A 19,341-nucleotide genomic window follows, 5' to 3' on the forward strand; every position below is an offset into this window, starting at 1 on the left:
ATAAGGTAGTGGTTACCAGAGGACTATAGACTAGTGGTTACTAGTGGGATGGGGGAAGAGGTGAGAGGTAGACAGGATAAAAGGTGTCAAATAAAGGGTTTAAAAGGAGGGTGAAGTGGGTAAAGGGGATCAAATATATGGTAGCTGAAAGAAACTGGACTTTGGGTGGTAAACACACAATAGAATATACAGATTTCAAATTATAATGTACACCTGAAAATTAAATAATTTTATTAACCAATATTACTCCAATAAACTTAATTTAAAAAAAAACAACAACAATCCAAGCTGGTTTCTTTGAGGAAATGAAAAAGCTAAAGGCATCTAAATTGGAAAAGAGGAAGTAAAACTCTCTATTCACAAATGACATTATCCTATACAAAGAAAATTTCAAAAAATCTAAAAGAAAATACTACAGCTAATAAGAAACATAGCAAGATTGCAGCATACAACATCAACACACAAAAATGAGTTTTGTTTCTATACACCAGCAATGAACACTCCAAAAAGGAAATAAAGTAAGCAATTCCATATATAATCACATTTACACTATTCTAAAAGAATAAAATACCTAGAAATAAACTTAACCAAAGTGGTGGAAGACTTGTACACTGAAAACTACAAAACGTTGCTGAAAGAAATTAAAGAAAATCTTAATAAGTGGAAAGACAACCTGCGTTCATGGATTATAAGACTTAATATTGTTAAAATGGTGATAACTACCCAAAGTGATCTACAGGTTCCTGCAATTTCTGTCAAATTCCAAGGCTTGTTTTACAAAAATAAAAAAATCCAATCCTCAATTTCATATGTAATTGGAAGGGGCCCCAAATATTCAAAACAATATTGAAAAAGAAGAATGAAGCTAGAAGACTAATACCTCCTGATTTCCAAACTTACTACAAAGCTACAGCAATCAAAAGAGTGGACTAGTAGTTACCAGAGGGTAGGCGGTGGGAGAGAAGGAGAGAGGTAAATGGGGTAAAGGGGGTCAAGTATAGGGGAGTAGGGGGAGGGTGAAGTGGGTAAAGGGGATCAAATATATGGTAAGTGAAGGAAACTGGACTTTAGGTAGTAATCACACAATAGAATATATAGATGTCAAATTATAATATACACCGGAAAATTATATAATTGTATAATCCATAAACTTAATAAAAAAATTAAAAAGCAAAAAACAAAAAAAGAGTGTGGTACTGGCATAAGGACAGACATATATATAGACCAATAAAATAGAAAAGAGAGCCCAGAAATAATCCATTACATATATGGACAAGAGATCTTCAATAATGGTGCCAAGTCTATTTAATGGACATAGAACAGTCTGTTCAACAAATGGTGCTGGGAAAAATAAATATACACATGCATAAGAACAAAGCTGGACCCTTACCAAGGGCCATATACAAAAATTAACTCAAAATGGTAAAAAGACCTAAAACCTAAGAGCTAAAACCATAAAACTCTTGGAAGAAAACATAGGGGAAAAGCTTCACGACCTTGGATTAGGCAAAGATTTCTTGGATATGACACCAAAAGCACAGGCAAGAAAAGAAAAAGTCGACAAACTGGACTTTATCATAATTAAAAACTTTAAGCCTCAATGGCCACTCTCAACAGAGTAATAAGGCAAACTGACAGAATGGGAGAGAATATTTGCAAATCACACATGTGATGAGATTAATATCCAGAATATATAAAGAACCTCTAAAACTACAACTGAAAAACTACCCAATTCAAAAAATGGGCAAAGGACTTGAATAGCTATTTCTCTGAAAAAGATCTACAAATGGCACAATAAACACAGGAAAAGATGCTCAGCATCACTGTTAGGGAAATGCAAATGAAAACCACAATGAGAATACCACCTCACACTCATTAGGATGACTATAACCACAAACAGGGACAACAAAAAGGGTTAGCAAAGGGGTGGAGAAATTAGAATCTTCATACGTTGCCAGTGGGAATGCAAAATGGTACAACAGCTGGGGAAAACAGTGTAATGTTTTCTTAAAAAGTTAAACAGAATTTCCCTAAGACCCAGCAATTCCATTCCTAGGAATCTACCCAAGAGGACTGAAAACAGGGATTCAAACAAGTAAATATACACATATGCTCATAGCAACATTATTCACAATAACCAAAAGGTAGAAACAAACCACATACATCAATAGATGAATGGATGAACAAAATGTTCCCATACAATGGAATGTTATTCAGCTATAAAAAGAATGAAGTACTGATATTGCTACAACATGGATGAACTTCAAAAACATTACACTATGTGAAAGAAGACAGTCACAAAAGGCCACATACTGTATGATTCCATTTATATGAAACGTCCAGAACAGGTAAATCCACAGAGACATGTGGTTGACAGAGGTTAGCAGGACAGGAGATTAGAGAGTGGTGCTATACTGGGGAAAGGATTTCTTTTCAAGGTGATGAAAATGTTCTGGAATTAGATAGCAGTGACGGTTGCCCAACTTTGTGAATACACTAAAATACACTAAATTATACACTTTAAAAGGGTAAATCTTAAGGTAAGTAAATTATATCTCAACTTAAAACAACAAGAAAAGGAGAACATGAAGTACTTGTGAAATAAAAAGTGAATAATAAATATCTACATTTCCTTTTACTCTTCTGAAAACTCTAGGTGGTCACATCTTAGGCCCAACCACCCACCATGCAGCTCTGTGCACGAAGGTACCCAGGCTGATGGGCTCTTCTCACCTTGAGGTGCTGGTGCATGCAGTAACGGCACACTTTATGTTTCATCTCATGTGTAACATCACTGGAGAAAGGAATAAACCCACATTTGGGCTGCAAAATAAACAAGTAAGGAAGAAAAACTGCTTAGGGAGAAATCACATACCTTTAAGTAGACATATAACTAACTACATGATAATCAAGGGTGACACCAAAGAGCAGCAGCAAGAGTCAGAGAGAAACATCCCCCAAAGTTGCTTTTCTCTTCAGCCTTCCGTGGGAACTGATGCTTCCCTCATCACATCAAATAAACATCTCTTTACTGCTACAGACTCTCAGGTCAAAACTCTCACTGGGGAAAAACAATGGCATCTCAATTGCTGGCTTAGAAAAAGTACAACAGAGAGTAGCTTTGTGTTTTCATTACAGAACATGATTGGAAAGACTCTAGGAGTGCAGATCTGACCTAGGCTCCCAAGTCCAAGAAGCAGAACCCTTGTTCCCTCTGACCAGAATTCATGAACAGGAAGGTGCCCATCTGATGGTTGCTAGGCTCTTAGAACATCTGGAACCCCAGCTGCCTTTTAAAAGCCATGGTTTAGAGGCACATACAATATGCAAGGCTTGTAGTACTTAGCCTTGGGGCACTGAAAACCATGCCACTATTGTTTGTGATGCCTAAGACACTCACCGTTTGGTTGGGGAAGCAGATAATCAGTCCCACTGAGCACCCAGGGCTGTGAATGTTCAGGGCCAAGAGTGTGACCCAGATTTACTACCACAGAGGTTTGGAGGAAAAAGACAAACAATGGCCTGGGATGTCTGGGAATCTTCTGCCCTGGACACTGGGCAGCAGAGCTCAAGCCAGGGGCCTGGCCCTTATCCTGCAATCATTGCTCTCCACTAGATGAGTGATGTCCTTTGTCGCTCTCCTAAGGACTCCTGGCCACAACAAACCAGGGCCTTAAAAGTCACATAGGCCTCTGTGCCTCTGGGGCAAAGGAACAGACTGCCACCCATTCTAATGGGAAACTCTCAAACTGACCTCCTAGAGCACAGCATGTAGTGTCACCAAGTCGCCAAAGGGGCATGGCAGGAAAGGAGGTCAGGAGTAGGCTCAATAAGCTGCATTTTCTAAGGAAAACAGGGAAGGCATAACCCAACGCGTTTTCTTCTGGTGGCCATCTGCCAGAGCTTGTCTCTGACTGGGTCCCAATCGTAGTGCCTGGGAATGGACCTAAATCTGGGAGCCTAGGAAACCATGCCCCTCAGGTCTGGCTGGTAGGAGGAACCAGAACAGCAAGGTGTAGGTGACATGCATAGAAGGAGGAGGAAGAAGCCTCATCTCTAGGAGTTGGGGGTCCCTGGGAAGGGACTGTGGGGCCTTTAAAAAGTTAAACAGAATTTCCCTAAGACCCAGCAATTCCACTCCTAGGAATCTACCCAAGAGGATTGTGGGGAATACCAGAAGCTTCTGAGGGAAAGTGTGCTCCAGGCAGTTAACATGGATTTGCAAACCAGGATCCACCTTTCCCTTTTCCCCACACCACTTTCCCCTTGACAAAACTTCACCTTGATCTCTACACACAGAATTGGTCGGTGCTCAGCAAAATGATAGGTCTGAAGTCTGGCTAAATTGGGAAGGCACAGAGCATAACCACTGAGAGTATCCAGGTCCTTGTCACAGCGAGATTCTAGAAAACAGAGCAAAAAAATACCTGAAGATCAGTGCAAGAGATACGAGATGATCCCATGACAACCTGGTGGATTCCTGTTGGTGAGGGGTCGGCCTTGCCTAAGAGAGGGCTGGACTTGGCCTCCAGCTCCTGGGAGGTCACCTCTAAGCCTTGCAACATCCTACCTGAGGAATGCCCGTGTTTACTTGGGGACTTCGAGCCATATGAATGTAACACTGTGATCCATGGTGGGAATGTGAGTCCCATAGTATCAGCTTGACCTCCAGAGGGGCTCAAGACTAAGAGTAGCCAGTCGGCTCTGTCTACATGCCCAAGCCCTAACAATAACCTTGACACCAAGGCTCAGGAAGCCGCCTTGCTTGGCATTCCTCCATGTGGTCATACATCACTGCTGGAAAAAGTAAGCACTAGCTGCATGACTCCAGTGGGAAAGGACACCTGGAAACTGGTCTCCCTGGACCTGCCCCCAGGGCCTCTTAATCTGTGTCTCTTAGTTGTGATAAGTCATAACCATGAGGGTAACAGTGAGTACTAAGGGTCCTTCTAGCAAATTATCAGAACCTGAAGTTGGTCTTGTGGACCCAAAAATATGCAGCTGTCATCAGAAATAAGGGTGGTCACAGGGACTGCCCCCCAGTTCCATGAGTCCTTTAACCCAGGAGCTCAGAGAGAATGGAGGCAGCAGCCTCAACCTTCCGCTTAAAACTGGTTCCTTCGGAATACTCAAACACCATTATTTCTTCAGCACTGACTGCTAAAGCCATAGTGTAGACAGTTACAGAAGCATGTGGCCTCCAGACCCCAGGAGAAATCAGCTTTTCTCCTTTCACATAGCAAGGCTAACAATGAGTCAGTACTACAATGAGGGGACAGTTCTGATTAATGTTAAGTAATATAAATTTAATTGCTAATTACAAAATAAGGTGATGATACTCAGCAGCATTAGCAGCTGGATAGCACAATCCTGGAGCACGCCTATCTTAGGAAAACAGTGTGAGGAAAACAAAGCTGAGACACAGTCCTGGCTCTAACGTGGCTATGACCTCTTTCCTCCTCATCACCCATTTCCACACACAGAGCCCTGCTCCTCAGTGCTCCCCAGACCAGAGGCTTGCACAGTGTTCTGTTTGCTTTAATGTTCTTAATCAAATAAGAAAAGATTTTTCTATTGGCTGTGCTTCAGGAGGAGGCATTTCCATCCTCAATAACATGGACTTTACATCTTTGTTTCTAACTGTGAAAGGAAAGGCTTTGATATGGTTTCTGTCATTACTGCCAGGACCAAGTTCAGGGAAGGTATGTGAGGTGATGGGGTGAGGGTATGCAAGGTGAAGGGGTAAAGGTACTCCAAGTAAAAGGAGGAGGTATAGCAGATGATAAAGAAGAGGTAGGGAAGGCGTGGAAGCATATGTGAAGTGATGCAGGGAAGGTACATGAAGTGATGGGGGAAAAGTACCAACCACAAAACTCACATTTCCTGCCTTCCACCAGGAGGATAAGCAGGCTAAGTGGATTCCAGCTCTGGGAGAGGGTCATCAAGCTACGACCTTCTAGGACCTGGCCCATCCTCTGTGGTTTGGGTCTAGCTGGTTTTCCTTGACTTCTCCAGGCCTTCCTATAGCCCACCTTCACGTCCTAAGTCTCCCCTAACTCCTTCAGCTCCCTCTCTCTCCCAAATGCACATTTATTTTTATTAATCATTTCTTGGTCATATATCCTCTGCAGTGACCTGGGTATCTGATGCCCAGAATTGTATTCATGAACTCCTAGGATTTCTACCCCAGATAATCAAGTTTCTGGCAAAAGAATTGCTGAAAACTGCACCTACCTACCAAGAGTAATAATGTCAAACACTTTTCGAATGGGATATGATAAAATTACAAAAAATTTCTAAGTTAGAAACCCTTACCTGGTCTTTCAGACTGTACCTTTAAACAAAGCTGTTTCACAAAGTCTAAAGGCAGCTGAACAACTTCCTGTAAGAACAAATACAAAATACTCAGTATGGGTCGCACAACAATGTGAAATACTTAATGCCACAGAACTGCATATTTAAAAAATGGTTAAAATGATAAATCTTATGTTATGTATATTTTAGCACACTAAAAAAATACTCAGTATGTGGGCCTTAGGAATAAAGTTGCTCTTTGAAGAACATATCCAGATTAAACAGAGACACTAATGCTTCTATGCACGGAGTGACAGGCTCTCCTCAGTCAGCTGGTGTCAATGTTGGTGGCAACCAACAGCATGCCCCATGTCACCCACAGTCAGTCTCCACAGAGCACCCCTGACATGGCACCTCTCCTGTACCCACAGTGTCTGGGGACAGCAAAGCAGGGCCTGAAGCAGTTCTGCCACCATAAACGTTCCTCACCAGCTTTCTCCACAAACAACCTGAGGCTTCTCACACTCCCATCTGAGAAACAGCTTGAGAAAGGGCTATGATTGAATATTAATTTCTAGGTGAGACATCCTGTGCGTCCATCAGCCACAGTGCATTTGGGCAAAAAACAAAGCAATTTCTCTATACTTTGATGTTTCTTTGCAATTTCTCGAAGTAATAGATTTTATTTAATCTACATTGCTCACCATCTTCCTTGTGTTTCCAGGGTGGCAGAATTCTGACTTCTGAAGAAGTCCCAAGAGGAAGCAAGAGACCAGCCTAGAATGAGAATGCCAGGACTCTGTCTGCTTACACTCCATGCCTTTGCCATCCCACCCTGTCCCACCTACGTGTCAGCACCAGCCTGTGACTGTCCTATCACATGGATGCACCTATGCCAGCCCATGGCTGTGCTGCCACATGATCTGCAAGCCAGCAGCCATCCCGTCATACAGACATGCTTCTGCAGTCCGCCCTGGTCCAATCGATCCTTTGCTTCCCAGGCTGCTATGGCAACTTAACTAAACATGTTATAAACTGATAAAAGATGAGTTGCTAAAAAATTTAGTTCTGAATTAGGCAAGGTGAAATGATGGAAGAATGGGAATTACAAAAATTCAAAAATTCAAAACTTAAGATGATATCACAAAAGTCCAAGCTCTCACTATACTTTAAAGAAAGCAAAAGCACAAAGTGTGCAGATGGCAGATTATGAACCTTTTTTTTTAAGTTTATTGGGGTAACATTGGTTAATACAATTATATAATTTTCAGGTGGACAATATAATTTGATATCTATGTATTCTATTGTGTAATTACCACCCAGAGTACAATTTCCTACAGCTGAAATATATTTGATCCCCTTTACCTACTTCACCCTCCCCCAACTCCGCTATATTTGACCCCCTTTACGCTGTCTACTTCTTCCCTCCTCCCCCACCCCCTACTCTCTGGTAACCACTAGTCCATTGTCCATGTCCCTGAGTCTCTGTTTATCCTGTTCATTTGTTGCTTTTAGGTTTATATCGCACATATGTGATATTATGTGATTTTCAACTTTTACCTTGTTGACGATTTCTTTTGCTGACCAAAAGCTTTTTAGTTTGATGTAGTCCCATTCATTTATTTTTGCTTTTACTTCCCTTGCTTTTGAGGTCAAATTCGTAAAATCCTCTTTAAGTCCAAGGTCCTTAAGTTTAGTTCCTACGTTTCTTCTACGCATTTTATTGTTTCAGGTCTTATATTCAAGTCCTTAATCTATTTTGAGTTAATTTTGGTGTGTGGTGATAGACAAGTTTCATTCTTTTGCAGGTGGCCTTCCAATTTTCCCAGCACCATTTATTGAAGAGGCTTTCTTTTCTCCACTGTATGTTTCTGGCTTTTATGTCAAAAATTATTAGCCCATAAAATATGGGTTTACTTCTGGACTCTCGACTCTTTTCCACTGGTCCATGTGTCTGTTTTGCTGCCAATACCATGCCGTTTTTATTACTGTCGCTTTGTAGCATAATTTGAAGTCAGGCAGAGTGATGCCTCCAGCTTCATTCTTTTTTCTCAGGATGCCTTTGGCAAGTAGTGGTCTTTTGTGCTTCCATGCAAATCTGATGATTTTTTGTTCTATTTCTTTAAAAAAGGCTGATGCAATTTTGATGGGGATTGCATTAAATCTGTATAATGCGTAGGTAATGTGGTCATTTTAATGATGTTGATTCTTCCAATCCAAGAACATGGAATATCTTTCCATTTCTTTGTATCTTCTTTGATTTCTTTTAATAGGGTCTTGTAGTTTTCATTATATAGGTCCTTCACATGTTTCGTTAGATTTATTCCTGGGTATTTTATTTTTTGTGGCAACTGCAAAAGTAATTATTCTTCCCACTGCATTTTCTGATACTTCATTATTAAAATATAGGAAAGCTATGGATTTTTGAACGTTGATTTTGTATCCAGAGACTTTACTGTATTTGCTTATTGTTTCTAGAAGTGTTCTTGTGGATTCTTTAGGGTTTTCTATGTAGAGGATCATGTCATCTGCAAACAGTGACAGTTTGACTTCTTCATTTCCTATTTGGATGCCTTTTATATCTTTCTCTTGCCTGATTGCACTCGCTAGGACATCCAATGTTACATTGAATAACAGTGGTGATAGTGGACAGCCTTGCTTGTTGCTGATCTTAGAGGGAAGAGTTTTAGTTTTTCACCATTAGGTATAATGTTGGCTAAGGGTTTATCATGGATGGCCTTATTATGTTAAGGTACTTTCCTTCTATACCGATTTTGTTAAGTGTTTTGATCATAAATAAATGCTGTATCTTGTTGAAGGTTTTTTCTGCATCTATTGATATGATCGTTATGATTCTTATTTTTTAATTATTTTATGTGGTGTATAATATTAATCTTTGTGTATGTTGAACCATCTCTGTGCCCCCTAGGATGAAGCCCACTTGATCGCCCCATATAATCTTTATAATATGTTGCTACTATCTTATTTAGGATTTTTGCATCTGTCTTCATGAGAGATACTGGTCTGTAGTTTTCTTTTTTTGTGTTATCTTTACCAGGTTTTGGTATCAGAGTAATACTGGCCTCATAAAATGAGTTGGGAAGTATTGCCTCTTCTTCTATTTTTTGGAAGAGTTTCAGAATAGGTATTAAATCTTTGAATGTTTGGTAGAATTCACTGATGAAGCCATCTAGTCCTGCACTTTTACTTTTGAGTAAGATTTTAATGATTGTTTCAATTTCCATACTGCTGATTGGTCTATTTAGATGTTCCATTTCTTCTTGATTCAGTCTAGGAAGATTGTATTTTTCTAAGTACTAGTCCATTTCTTCTAGGTTATTATTGGTGTTATATACTTTTTCATTCTTTTATGATCCTTCGTATTTCTGAGATGTCAGTTGTAATATCCCCTCATCATTCCGGATTTTGTTTACTTGTGTCCTTTCTCTTTTTTCTTTAGTGAGTCTAGCCAAGGATTTTCCAATTTTGTTAACCTTCTCAAAATAACAGCTCTTTGTTGCATTTATTTTTCTATTGTTTTTCATTTTTAATTTCATTTATTTCTGCTCTGTTTTTGATTACTTCTTTCCTTCTGCTGACTTTAGGCCTCATTTGTTCTTCCTTTTTTAATTTTTAAAGATGAAGTGTTAGGTTGTTTATTTGGGCTCGTTCTTGTTTTAGGGGTAGGCCTGTAATGATATTAACTTTCCTCCTATGACCACTTTTGCTGTGTCCCAAAAGTTTCGATATGTTGTACTATCATTATCATTTGTTTCTATGTATCTCTTGATCTCTCTTTTTATTTCTTCTCTGACCCAGTTATTCTTCAGTAGCAACTGTTTAATCTCCATGTATTTGTGGTTCTTCTCACTTTCTTTTTACAGTAGATCTCTAGTTTCAAAGCACTATGATCAGAGAATATGGTTGGTAAGATTTCAGCCCTCTTATATTTGTTGAGGTTATCTCTGTGTCCCAGTATGTGGTTGATCCTTGAGAATGTCCCATGCTCACTAGAGAAGAATGTATAAGCAGAGTGGGGTATTTAGGTCCCCTACTACGATAGTGTTTTTGTCTGTTTCTCCCTTTAGTTCTGTTAGTAATTGTTTTATATGTTTCGGGGTTCCCTGATTGGGAGCATAGATATTAATAAGTGTTATGTCTTCTTGGTGCCTGATTCCCTTTATCATTACAAAGTGTCCCTCAGTATCTTTCTTTACACTTTTTATTTTGAAGTAATTAGTACCAGTACTCCCACTTTTCTTTGAATGCCATTTGCTTGAAATATCATTTTCCACCCTTTCAATTTGAGTCTATATTTGTCTGTGGAGCTGAGATGTATCTCCTGGAAGCAGCATATGGTTGGGTTTTGTGTTTTGCAATTCTGTGCCTTTTTACTGGTGAGTTCAGTCCATTTACATTTAGGGTGACTATTGAAATATGAGGTCTTCTTATAGACACTTTATCTTTTGCTTTCTGGTAGCTCGGTGTTTCCATGCTTCCTTGTCCTTGGATTTCCATTTCCTTTATTTTGGTTGGCTTTTGTGGGTTTTGCCTCTGGTTCATGTTTTACGTTATATACTTTAGTTCTGAATCTTTGGTGTGTGGTTACCATCATAAATATAAAAGGGATAGTTACATATATACAGTTGTCCATTTTCTTTTCCCTTTGCAAATTTGAATCTTTGAATCCTCCCCTTTTCAGTCATTTTTATCTCAATTTGTCCCTATAGATACTAAATGTTCACTACTATCTTGCTATAGCAATTCTCTTCTTATTATTTAAGCTTATAATGCCATGTTCTTAGCAAAAGTTGCCCTCCTCTGTTTCTATTTGCCTAATATTCACCTTACTCCTAATTATGTATTTTTGTTTTGTTTTTCTTGTTTTGTTTTCGATGAGCTGACACCTTTCAGTATTTCCTGTAGTGCAGGCCTTGTAGTAGAGATTTCCTTCAATTTTTCTATGTCTGGAAAGTTCTTAATTTCTCCTTTATATCTAAAGGAGAGCTTAAATGGATACATTATTCTAGGCTGGTAGTTCCTTTCACTTAGTAGTTTAAATATTTGATTCCATTTCTTTCTGGCGTGTAAGGTCTGCGCTGAGAAGTCTGATGATAATATAATGGGATTTCCTATATACATTACCATTTTCTTCTCCCTGGCAGCTCTGAGAATTCTATCTTTGTCATTGATTTTTGATAACTTTAATATAATGTGTCTTGATGAAGGCCTATTTGGGTTGAGATAATTGGGTGCTTTGTTCACTTCTTGAATTCCAAGTTCCACCTCATTCCTTAGATTTGGGAAATTCTTGTCCACCATTTGTCTGAAAATGCTTTCTAATCCCCTGTTCCTTTTCCTCCCCTTCAAGAATGCCCATCCTTCTTATGTTTCCTCTCCTGATGGTATCAGCTAGTTCTTGTATTTCTCTTTCATTATTTCTCACTCTTCAGTTTCTCTCTTCTTCTTTCTGATTTATTTCTATATTTCTGTCTTCGATATCACTAATCCTTTCCTCCATTTGGTCTACTCTATTTCCCAAGCTTGTTATTTCATTTTTCGACTCTTGCAGGGTGTTCTTCATCTCCAGAAGTTCTATTTGCTTCCTTTTGAGGGTTTCAATCTCCTCTCTCTGCTCATCTAGTTGTTTTATCAATTCTTGAAATTGCTGATCTGAAATGTTTTCAATCTCAAGTTTTTTCAGAAGTACCATCCTGAAGTCTCTGTCACTTAAGTCTCATATTTCTACATCTTATTTTCTGGAGATTTTTCTCTTTCTTTCTGAGATGCCTTGTCACCTTAGTTGTTCATGGTATTTAATTGACTATTTCTCCACCTGGGCATTAATAGAAGTGTATTCCGTTGTTTTTCCAGAAAGAAGATTTATTATATAAAGGTCTCTCTTTAGTCTGCTGCAAAGAAAGCGTTTTTCTTTTGGTTTCCAGTGGGTAGCATCTAAGCCTCTTGGATCCCAGCTTTATATAAAGTCTAAATGCCTTTTTTCTTTTCTTGTAGATATTTAATCACAGTCCTTGTCAGTGTTAGCAAGTTTCGGCAGCATTTGCTCAGATTCCCCTGGGGCTCCCTGGAGATCGGTCTTGGAGGGTATGGGGGGAGGGACCCTCTGGGTTGGGAGTTGGGGGCTGTGGCTCAGTCTCGGTTTTGCAACTGGGATGGGTAAAAATCAACTGCTGTTTCTCTGCGGTCCCGTCCCGCATCTCTGCTTTCTGCCTTGATGGCTGGGCCCTGCTGCTGGCTGCTAGAAGTTCCAGCACTTCTAGGCAGGCTGATCAGGGAAATCACTGCACCTTCTCCTCTCCCCCTCCTCCTGCAGGGAGCTCTGGTGCCTATAAGGCAGCTTCTTTATTTCTCCCAGTCCACCACCCAACACCCAGGGTTCTGACCTGTGGTAGCTCTTATGCACAGATCTCACACTCAGACATGCTAGTGTGCAGTCTGGGTTTTTTTGTTGAGTTTTAGATGTTCAGCTTATTGCTGTTTCAAGGGGAGAGATATGAGGACGTCTCTCACTCCGCCATGTTTCCCAGAATCCCTCCAGATTATGAATCTTGTGTAGGAAAGATAAAGAGCTGCATCCAAATCCTCTCTCAAAGAAACACCTTGGCCCTGCATACCATGAGAGCAAGGCTGAGAGGTCATGGCAACCACACACCTTTCAGGTCCATGTACAGCAGGAGTCTTGATGCTCCCCAGCTGGAAAAAGAAGTCATGGCTGACGGTAGAGCCATCGATGCCATGACAGAAATGTGGAAAGGAATAGACAGGATCAAGTCCAGAGCCAAAGAGTCTCAACTACTCTTGACACAGCATCTACAAACTGCCCAGCCAAAGTCCACAGTCACCAAGATAAAAAGTACAACTGCATTTCTTTAAACGACTTTAAATTCCTGATTTTATAATGAGTTCTATTTGTGTGTTAAGTCAGAATAAAATGTTTACAATAGACATCCTTCTTAACATTTGGCTACATTTACCAACCCTTGATTTGGATTCATGAACCATGTGAACCATGCCAAACCCCTGACAGATGGATAGACAGACAACTCCTACGGAACTCTGGGAGAACAGTGATCATCAGGGGGGCACTTGGCCAGCACCTGCACAAAGTATTAACTTAGGAAAAACTATAGTTAAGACTACAGAATTGCTCTTATGGAAGTACAACTTGGAAGTTGTGACCACACCAGCCTCCCTGCTGATAAGCATCTGCCCTCCAAAGGATGAGGGAGGGCTGCAGAGAAGGACAAAGGGCTGCCAAGACTGGAGGGGGCCTGGCAGGTGAGCAGCATGTCTACAGTCTTCTAAAAGCTCCCTCAGGAGAAGAGCATGGTCTCCATGAACCTCATGCTTTTCAGCTAGAAAATGGGAATAATACTATCTCCTCTGCTACCTCACAATGCAACAAATGAGAAAAGCACTTGCAAACTCTGTAACTAACACCAGGAATTATTGAGAAGTTGGCATTATTGATAAGGATCTTACCCATGAACTTAGCCTATTTAAATACAAATTACTTACCCCACAATGAACATAGTTTTCCCCCAAAAACTCTCTCATTACATTTTTGCCAAAGTCCACTATGTTCTGCAGGTGCTGAAATATTTCTTCCGAGGTCTGTAAAACAGAAGCACAGGAAGGCCTCAATGACCAGGACCTGGAGGGAGCAGACTCTGATACCATCACAAGCCCATGTCACACATAGGGTTGCCACATCTGCAGCCATGGATAGACGATGGTAGCCCTGGACTTGGAAGAAAGTGAGCCTCACTATAGAGACCACCAGACCCACTGGAGCTTCTGTACCCTTGGCCTCCCAGATCCATCTCTGCATTCTACCCAGAGCCCCATCTGTGCCCACACTCCTCCCCGACCAGGAACACTTGTGGATTCCACCAGCAGCCCATGCACACCTTTTAAGGAATTCAACTTTGAAAATCTCTCCCATCTAAAAATCACAAAGTATTTAGATTTTATTTTTCATCTTCTAAATATAGACTAAAATATTTTCTCACAAATCAGATGTTCTTAAAGAGCAAATAAGCTGTGAGATTTGAGTGAGACAGGAAATCAGCCTTGTGTCCCTCCCTCTGACCAAAGGCAAGAGGTCTGAAGGGTCCATTTGTAGGTCTCTCTCAGGGGCAAGAGGACTACTCATCGGGGGCAAGCCAAGAGGTGCGTAACACATGGCTCAGGCTCTGGGAAGGTCTTGGACTGAGCTGCCACCTGCACCTGTAACACATGAAGACCACGGTCTGCATCCTGTGGCACATGCAGTGTGAATGCATTAGAAAGAAGCTTGACAGAAAAGCTCGGAATATACCCAGTGGCTCCATACAACTGAGGCTGCAGAGTTTGTGACAAAAAACTCTTCTTATTGACAGAATTACCACACGATTCCTCACCAATAATGCAACTGGTGTCACACCATGCCATTTATATAAGAAACATACTCAAGTTGTTGCCTTGGAAGATATTGCCTCAATCAACCGAAACGGGAAAAGTTGACAGAGGCATCTAGGGAGCTCTGGCCCTTCACTGAGTGTCGGCTTTGCAGATGCTGAGTAGGGACGGAAGGGGCTGGAGGCAGTCTCCCAGATGGTTCTAGTTTCCAAGTGGATTCCGCAGAAACACAACATCCTGCACAGTTCTCTTCAGCAGCTAAGGCGGGGCAGCCCTCTACCTATGCCCTTCAGTCCTATGCCATCCTTCTCAGCACTGACCACATGGTCTCCAGATCTCATGGCAGCTCCCCCTGCCATTTCTCCCACAGGCCCCTCTTCTCTATGTGGCTGATCTTCATTTCCATGGTTGGCCACCACTGGTGCCCATAGGCTTTCTGGCTGTCTCACCATAACTCGGTGACTCATCTCTCCTACAATCCTGATCTTGCGCCCAATTTCCACTCGCCACCCAACTATCACTGCCCTATCCCCACTGTGTATGGTGTGCCCCAGCTCCTGCCTTTGCTCTCCTTTTAAGATAAAAGCCTATGCTTTGGAGTGGGGCTCACACCAGCTTCTGTGCCTCCTTCCTAATACCATGAAAGAGGAAGGGCTCTTTGGGGATCTCCATATTGACCACTGCAACCACTGAGAGTTAAATAAAGACTACCATGAAATCCCACTTCCAAGGAGACAGATATTATAACTCAGTGGTCAGTGAGCATGCAAGAGAACAGCAACAGCTTTCCGAGGGCATTCACAGTACTTTGCTTAGATTTAAATTTCCACAATTAATATCAATACTTCTACATCAAAGCAAATAGAAACCAATGCTCCATTTGAGCTGCCTGTTGTAACCTGTAACGCTGTCTACCACAGTGTTATAGACTTTATTTTCATAGATACAATTCTACAGATTGAGAAACTGAGGCTGCAGGGTGTAAGGAAATTGCCACAGCAAAGCTGAGACCTTGCACTGGGTGTCCTGGCTACCAGCAGGGCTCTCTGAACTCGACAAGGTGGCACACAGCGCAGCACCCAGGGACTCACCAAAACAACCCACTGTGACCCCAGCAAGTCAAAGCACTGGGTCCTACAGGGATCAGAGACACAGCATTTTCTGCATTGAATGCTTGTGTCATATTTAAATTTCCACAATTAATATCAATACTTCTACATCAAAAATAAAATCAAAGCTTTCCTAAGTAATTGGTTCAATAACTGGGTCCAGGGCAAACCCACCCATCTTACCTTCTTCCTATTTGGAGGAAACTTCAGAAAACGCAGTACCACGCAACGCTATTGGAAAATAAAACAAAGTCTGGTTAGTACCCGCCCAAAGCCCAGGAATAAGAGTGGGTGGCTGTGGAGAGGGCCAGGGCAACTTGGGGGCTGTCCTCAGCAGTATGGAGGCTGGAACCCCCATAGACAGCCCACTGGCCTAGAACACCTAGTGCCCCTGGGAAGGTGGGCCAGCACTGGGTCACATTCCTGAGGATACGGTGGAGCCACAGGACAACCAGGAAATCCTGTGCCCTCTGAACTAGCCAGCCTTGGGAGCTGGGATTCCTGGAGTACCCAGGAATTTATCTGAAAATAATTAAGGATCTGCAAAAGATTTTAGCTACTGCATTTAAAATTACTGATTATAATTTTAAATAAAATGGAAACAACCTAAATGTCCAACAATAGTGAGATGGTTAAACACAGTGGGACACATTCCGGTCCATGGAATACCATGCTGTCACTGACAAGGATATAGGAGGAAGATCTGTATTTACAGACACAGATGTACAGCCATCATCTACTGATAAATGAAAAAAGTTACAGAATAGGGCTTACAGGATGAACCTATTTTTATAAATATATAATTACACATGTGTTTATATGTGTATATATGTGTATATTTCTAAATATGTGTGTATATATATGCATATATGTGTATACATACATATTTATATATATGTGTATGTGTCTGTGAATGATGTACAGATACAGTTCTATTTACATGACATTCAAAAACAGGTAAGACTAAGATCTGGTGATCGCCCCTCAGGCAGGCGGGAAGATCTCTGACAAAGGTTCCAGAAGGTGCTGGCTATGGGATTATGGGTCCATGTATTTTGTAATAATCAAACTATAGATACACTTATGATCTCAGCACTTTTCTGTAGGTTGTTAAACTTAATTTTTTTAAATTTGTAAAATAAAAATGTTTAAGTAAAGTATGTACGCACTCCATTTGTATGAAACGTCTGAAAGAACTTTTTTAGCACAGTTAACAGCATCTCCAGGTAGCAACAATTGAGATGACTAATTTTTTCTCAGCTATGCTTATTTGAGTTTTCCAATTTTTTATAATGTTGACATAATATACAAGACTGTAAAAAAAAATCACTTTTTAAACAAGACAGCTTTGGGGGCAGCCGTTCTCTAAGGAAATAACCTGTAGACACCGTGGAGCCTCAGTAACCAGACTCATTCCACTGGGACAACTTCAGACACCCTTCCTGCAGACACAAGAGTGCCAGACAGAGCACAGAAGTCAAGGAGCTGGGCTGTGCCCAGAGAGAAGCCATGATGAGGAGGAAGAGGGTGTGGGGGCCCAGGGAGGTATGGAAGCCCTGGACCTGGGCGGGCAATTGAAGAGGCTCAGAAAGTGTAGCTTTCTGACCCAAAATGTGCCTGGGAGCAAGGAAGTCCCTATGGAGACCAGATCCTTATCCCCCACCCAGAGTCCCTCTGGTATCTCCTGCTCCACTCAGAGACAATGCAGTATCCTCTCAAAACCTGGGACACTTGCCACCAAATTGGGTCCCAAGCCCAGACCTGGGGAAGCCAAAATCAACAGCATGGCCGTGTCACCATCTCCTCCCAAGTCCAGGTACACATTCAATACTCAACCAGCCAAAGATCGTTTTGATAGAACTATAGTTCCATCAGAATTAAAGGAAAAACATAAGATGATATGCAGAAGCTCTAATTTGAGGCAACTTCACAGAAACTCAGCCCCCAAAAGTATACTAACTCCTCACCTAGACTTCACTTTTCTGTTCAAGACATGTCAAGAAATTCTGAGTGTCATGTTTTGTCTGCTCCAAGGAAAACTGCTTTCTTTACTGACCCATTTATCATCCAAAAAATGTCACCAGAGATCACCAGCCCATCCCAGGGAGCTGCAGTTTCAGCATGAAGGCCAGTTCCCCAAAACGCAAGCACTTACAGAGCACTTAGTTGGCCCACATTCTGGAAGGCGAGCACCACCTCCACCTAATGAGGGCCTGACCGAGCTGGGCTGGGCTGGTGGCCCCGGAAAATGCCAAGAGGCCAGCTTTGGGGCCCAGCAACATCCATTCAGGTGGAAAGCAAAGAAAATATTGGAAATCAACCTTACCAGCCTTTGTTGGCAAAAAGATGTCGTTAGTCCAAGGGCCACCCACAGAAGATGAGCAGAACTGCAAGGCCACCAACGGGGAGATGCCCACCCCACCCAGTAAGTGCCAGGGTTCTGCCAGGTCTCCAGGTCTTAACCAGTTGTGAAGGAAACGACTCCTTTCCTTTTAAAATGAGTATTTGAAACTAGATGTTTAAAATGTACCTTCTTCTTAATGTCTAGGATAAAATGCTAAGAAAGTGAAGAGAAAGGGGTACGATTAAGAAGATGGGAGCTCAGTGAGGGTTTCTGCACAGTCCGAGCCAAAGCAGCTCTTCACCACACAGCAGGGCAGGAAATTAAGGTGAGGGCCACACCTTTAATGTCCTTGAGGATAGAAAAACATGGTACTCTCATTCATATCAGGGAATACTAGATGAGAATCAATGACTTTAACAATCTGAAAAACCCACTGATTGGAGGAATGACACATAAAAACACACATGCGCATTAAACAGCCTAAAAACATACAAAGTTAAGGGGACAACTTGTCACTTATAAAAGAAGCAGAAAGCATTCAGTGCTGCAAACATCTCAGCTCTGGTAGAGGAGGTGGACTAGCACATCATGTGCTGAGAGGCCCAGGAAATGTACCTTTGATCCACACTGAAAACCTATCCAAGCTGTCAGAACACTAAGATGTTTGGCAAAGCCCGGCTAATAACAACTCTAAAAGCACAACCATTCAAATGTTTGATAGCACAGGAGTGGGGACACTGGCTGCCCAAGTGTTCTGCAGCCCTGAAGACGTGCAAGAATAATTTTCTACATATTTAGGCTGTAAGGTTTGAGGGAAAAAGCAGAAAACAAAAACAAACACATAGGATTTTTAAGTACCCAATAAAAGCACATAATGGAAGGATGGGCACCAGAGTGTTAACAAAAATTATTTTCTTAGTGTGAAAATATTAGATGCTTTTTATTTTCTTCCTTCTAATATTTTATATTTTCTGGAACAGAGAAGGGAAGCAATAATTAATATTAAATAAAAGTAATTAATATTAAATAAAAATAATTAATATTAAACAAAAAACAATATGTTAAAAGGGAATCCTGCCCACCTGAAGCCAGAGGGAGGGAGCCAGTGGGGAGAGTGAAAGATTCCAGAGTCTCCTAGCAAAGATCATGGGGAAGGCCACCATGACCCACGGG

At 41.3% G+C, this 19,341-nt stretch overlaps 1 protein-coding gene across 5 annotated transcripts in view; it reads right to left on the reverse strand.

The window, feature by feature from the left end:
* The window catches only part of LOC102882841 (inositol-pentakisphosphate 2-kinase), a 125,719-nt gene that overhangs the window by 40,216 nt on the left and 66,162 nt on the right, over positions 1-19,341 (reverse strand). For 4 of the 5 annotated variants that reach the window (XM_025040460.1, XM_025040459.1, XM_025040457.1 and 1 more), the window contains 5 exons: positions 16,008-16,055; positions 13,834-13,929; positions 6,316-6,382; positions 4,282-4,403; positions 2,734-2,823 (listed from right to left, as the gene is read on the reverse strand). In XM_025040460.1, coding sequence (XP_024896228.1) covers positions 2,734-2,823; positions 4,282-4,403; positions 6,316-6,382; positions 13,834-13,929; positions 16,008-16,055 — 423 coding nt within the window. The remainder of the gene's footprint in view (positions 1-2,733; positions 2,824-4,281; positions 4,404-6,315; positions 6,383-13,833; positions 13,930-16,007; positions 16,056-19,341) is intronic. The other variant, XM_025040458.1, reaches the window with a different exon arrangement.

Source organism: Pteropus alecto, unplaced genomic scaffold, assembly GCF_000325575.1.
Source record: "Pteropus alecto unplaced genomic scaffold, ASM32557v1 scaffold129, whole genome shotgun sequence".
In the NCBI taxonomy this organism is placed as follows: domain Eukaryota; kingdom Metazoa; phylum Chordata; class Mammalia; order Chiroptera; family Pteropodidae; genus Pteropus; species Pteropus alecto.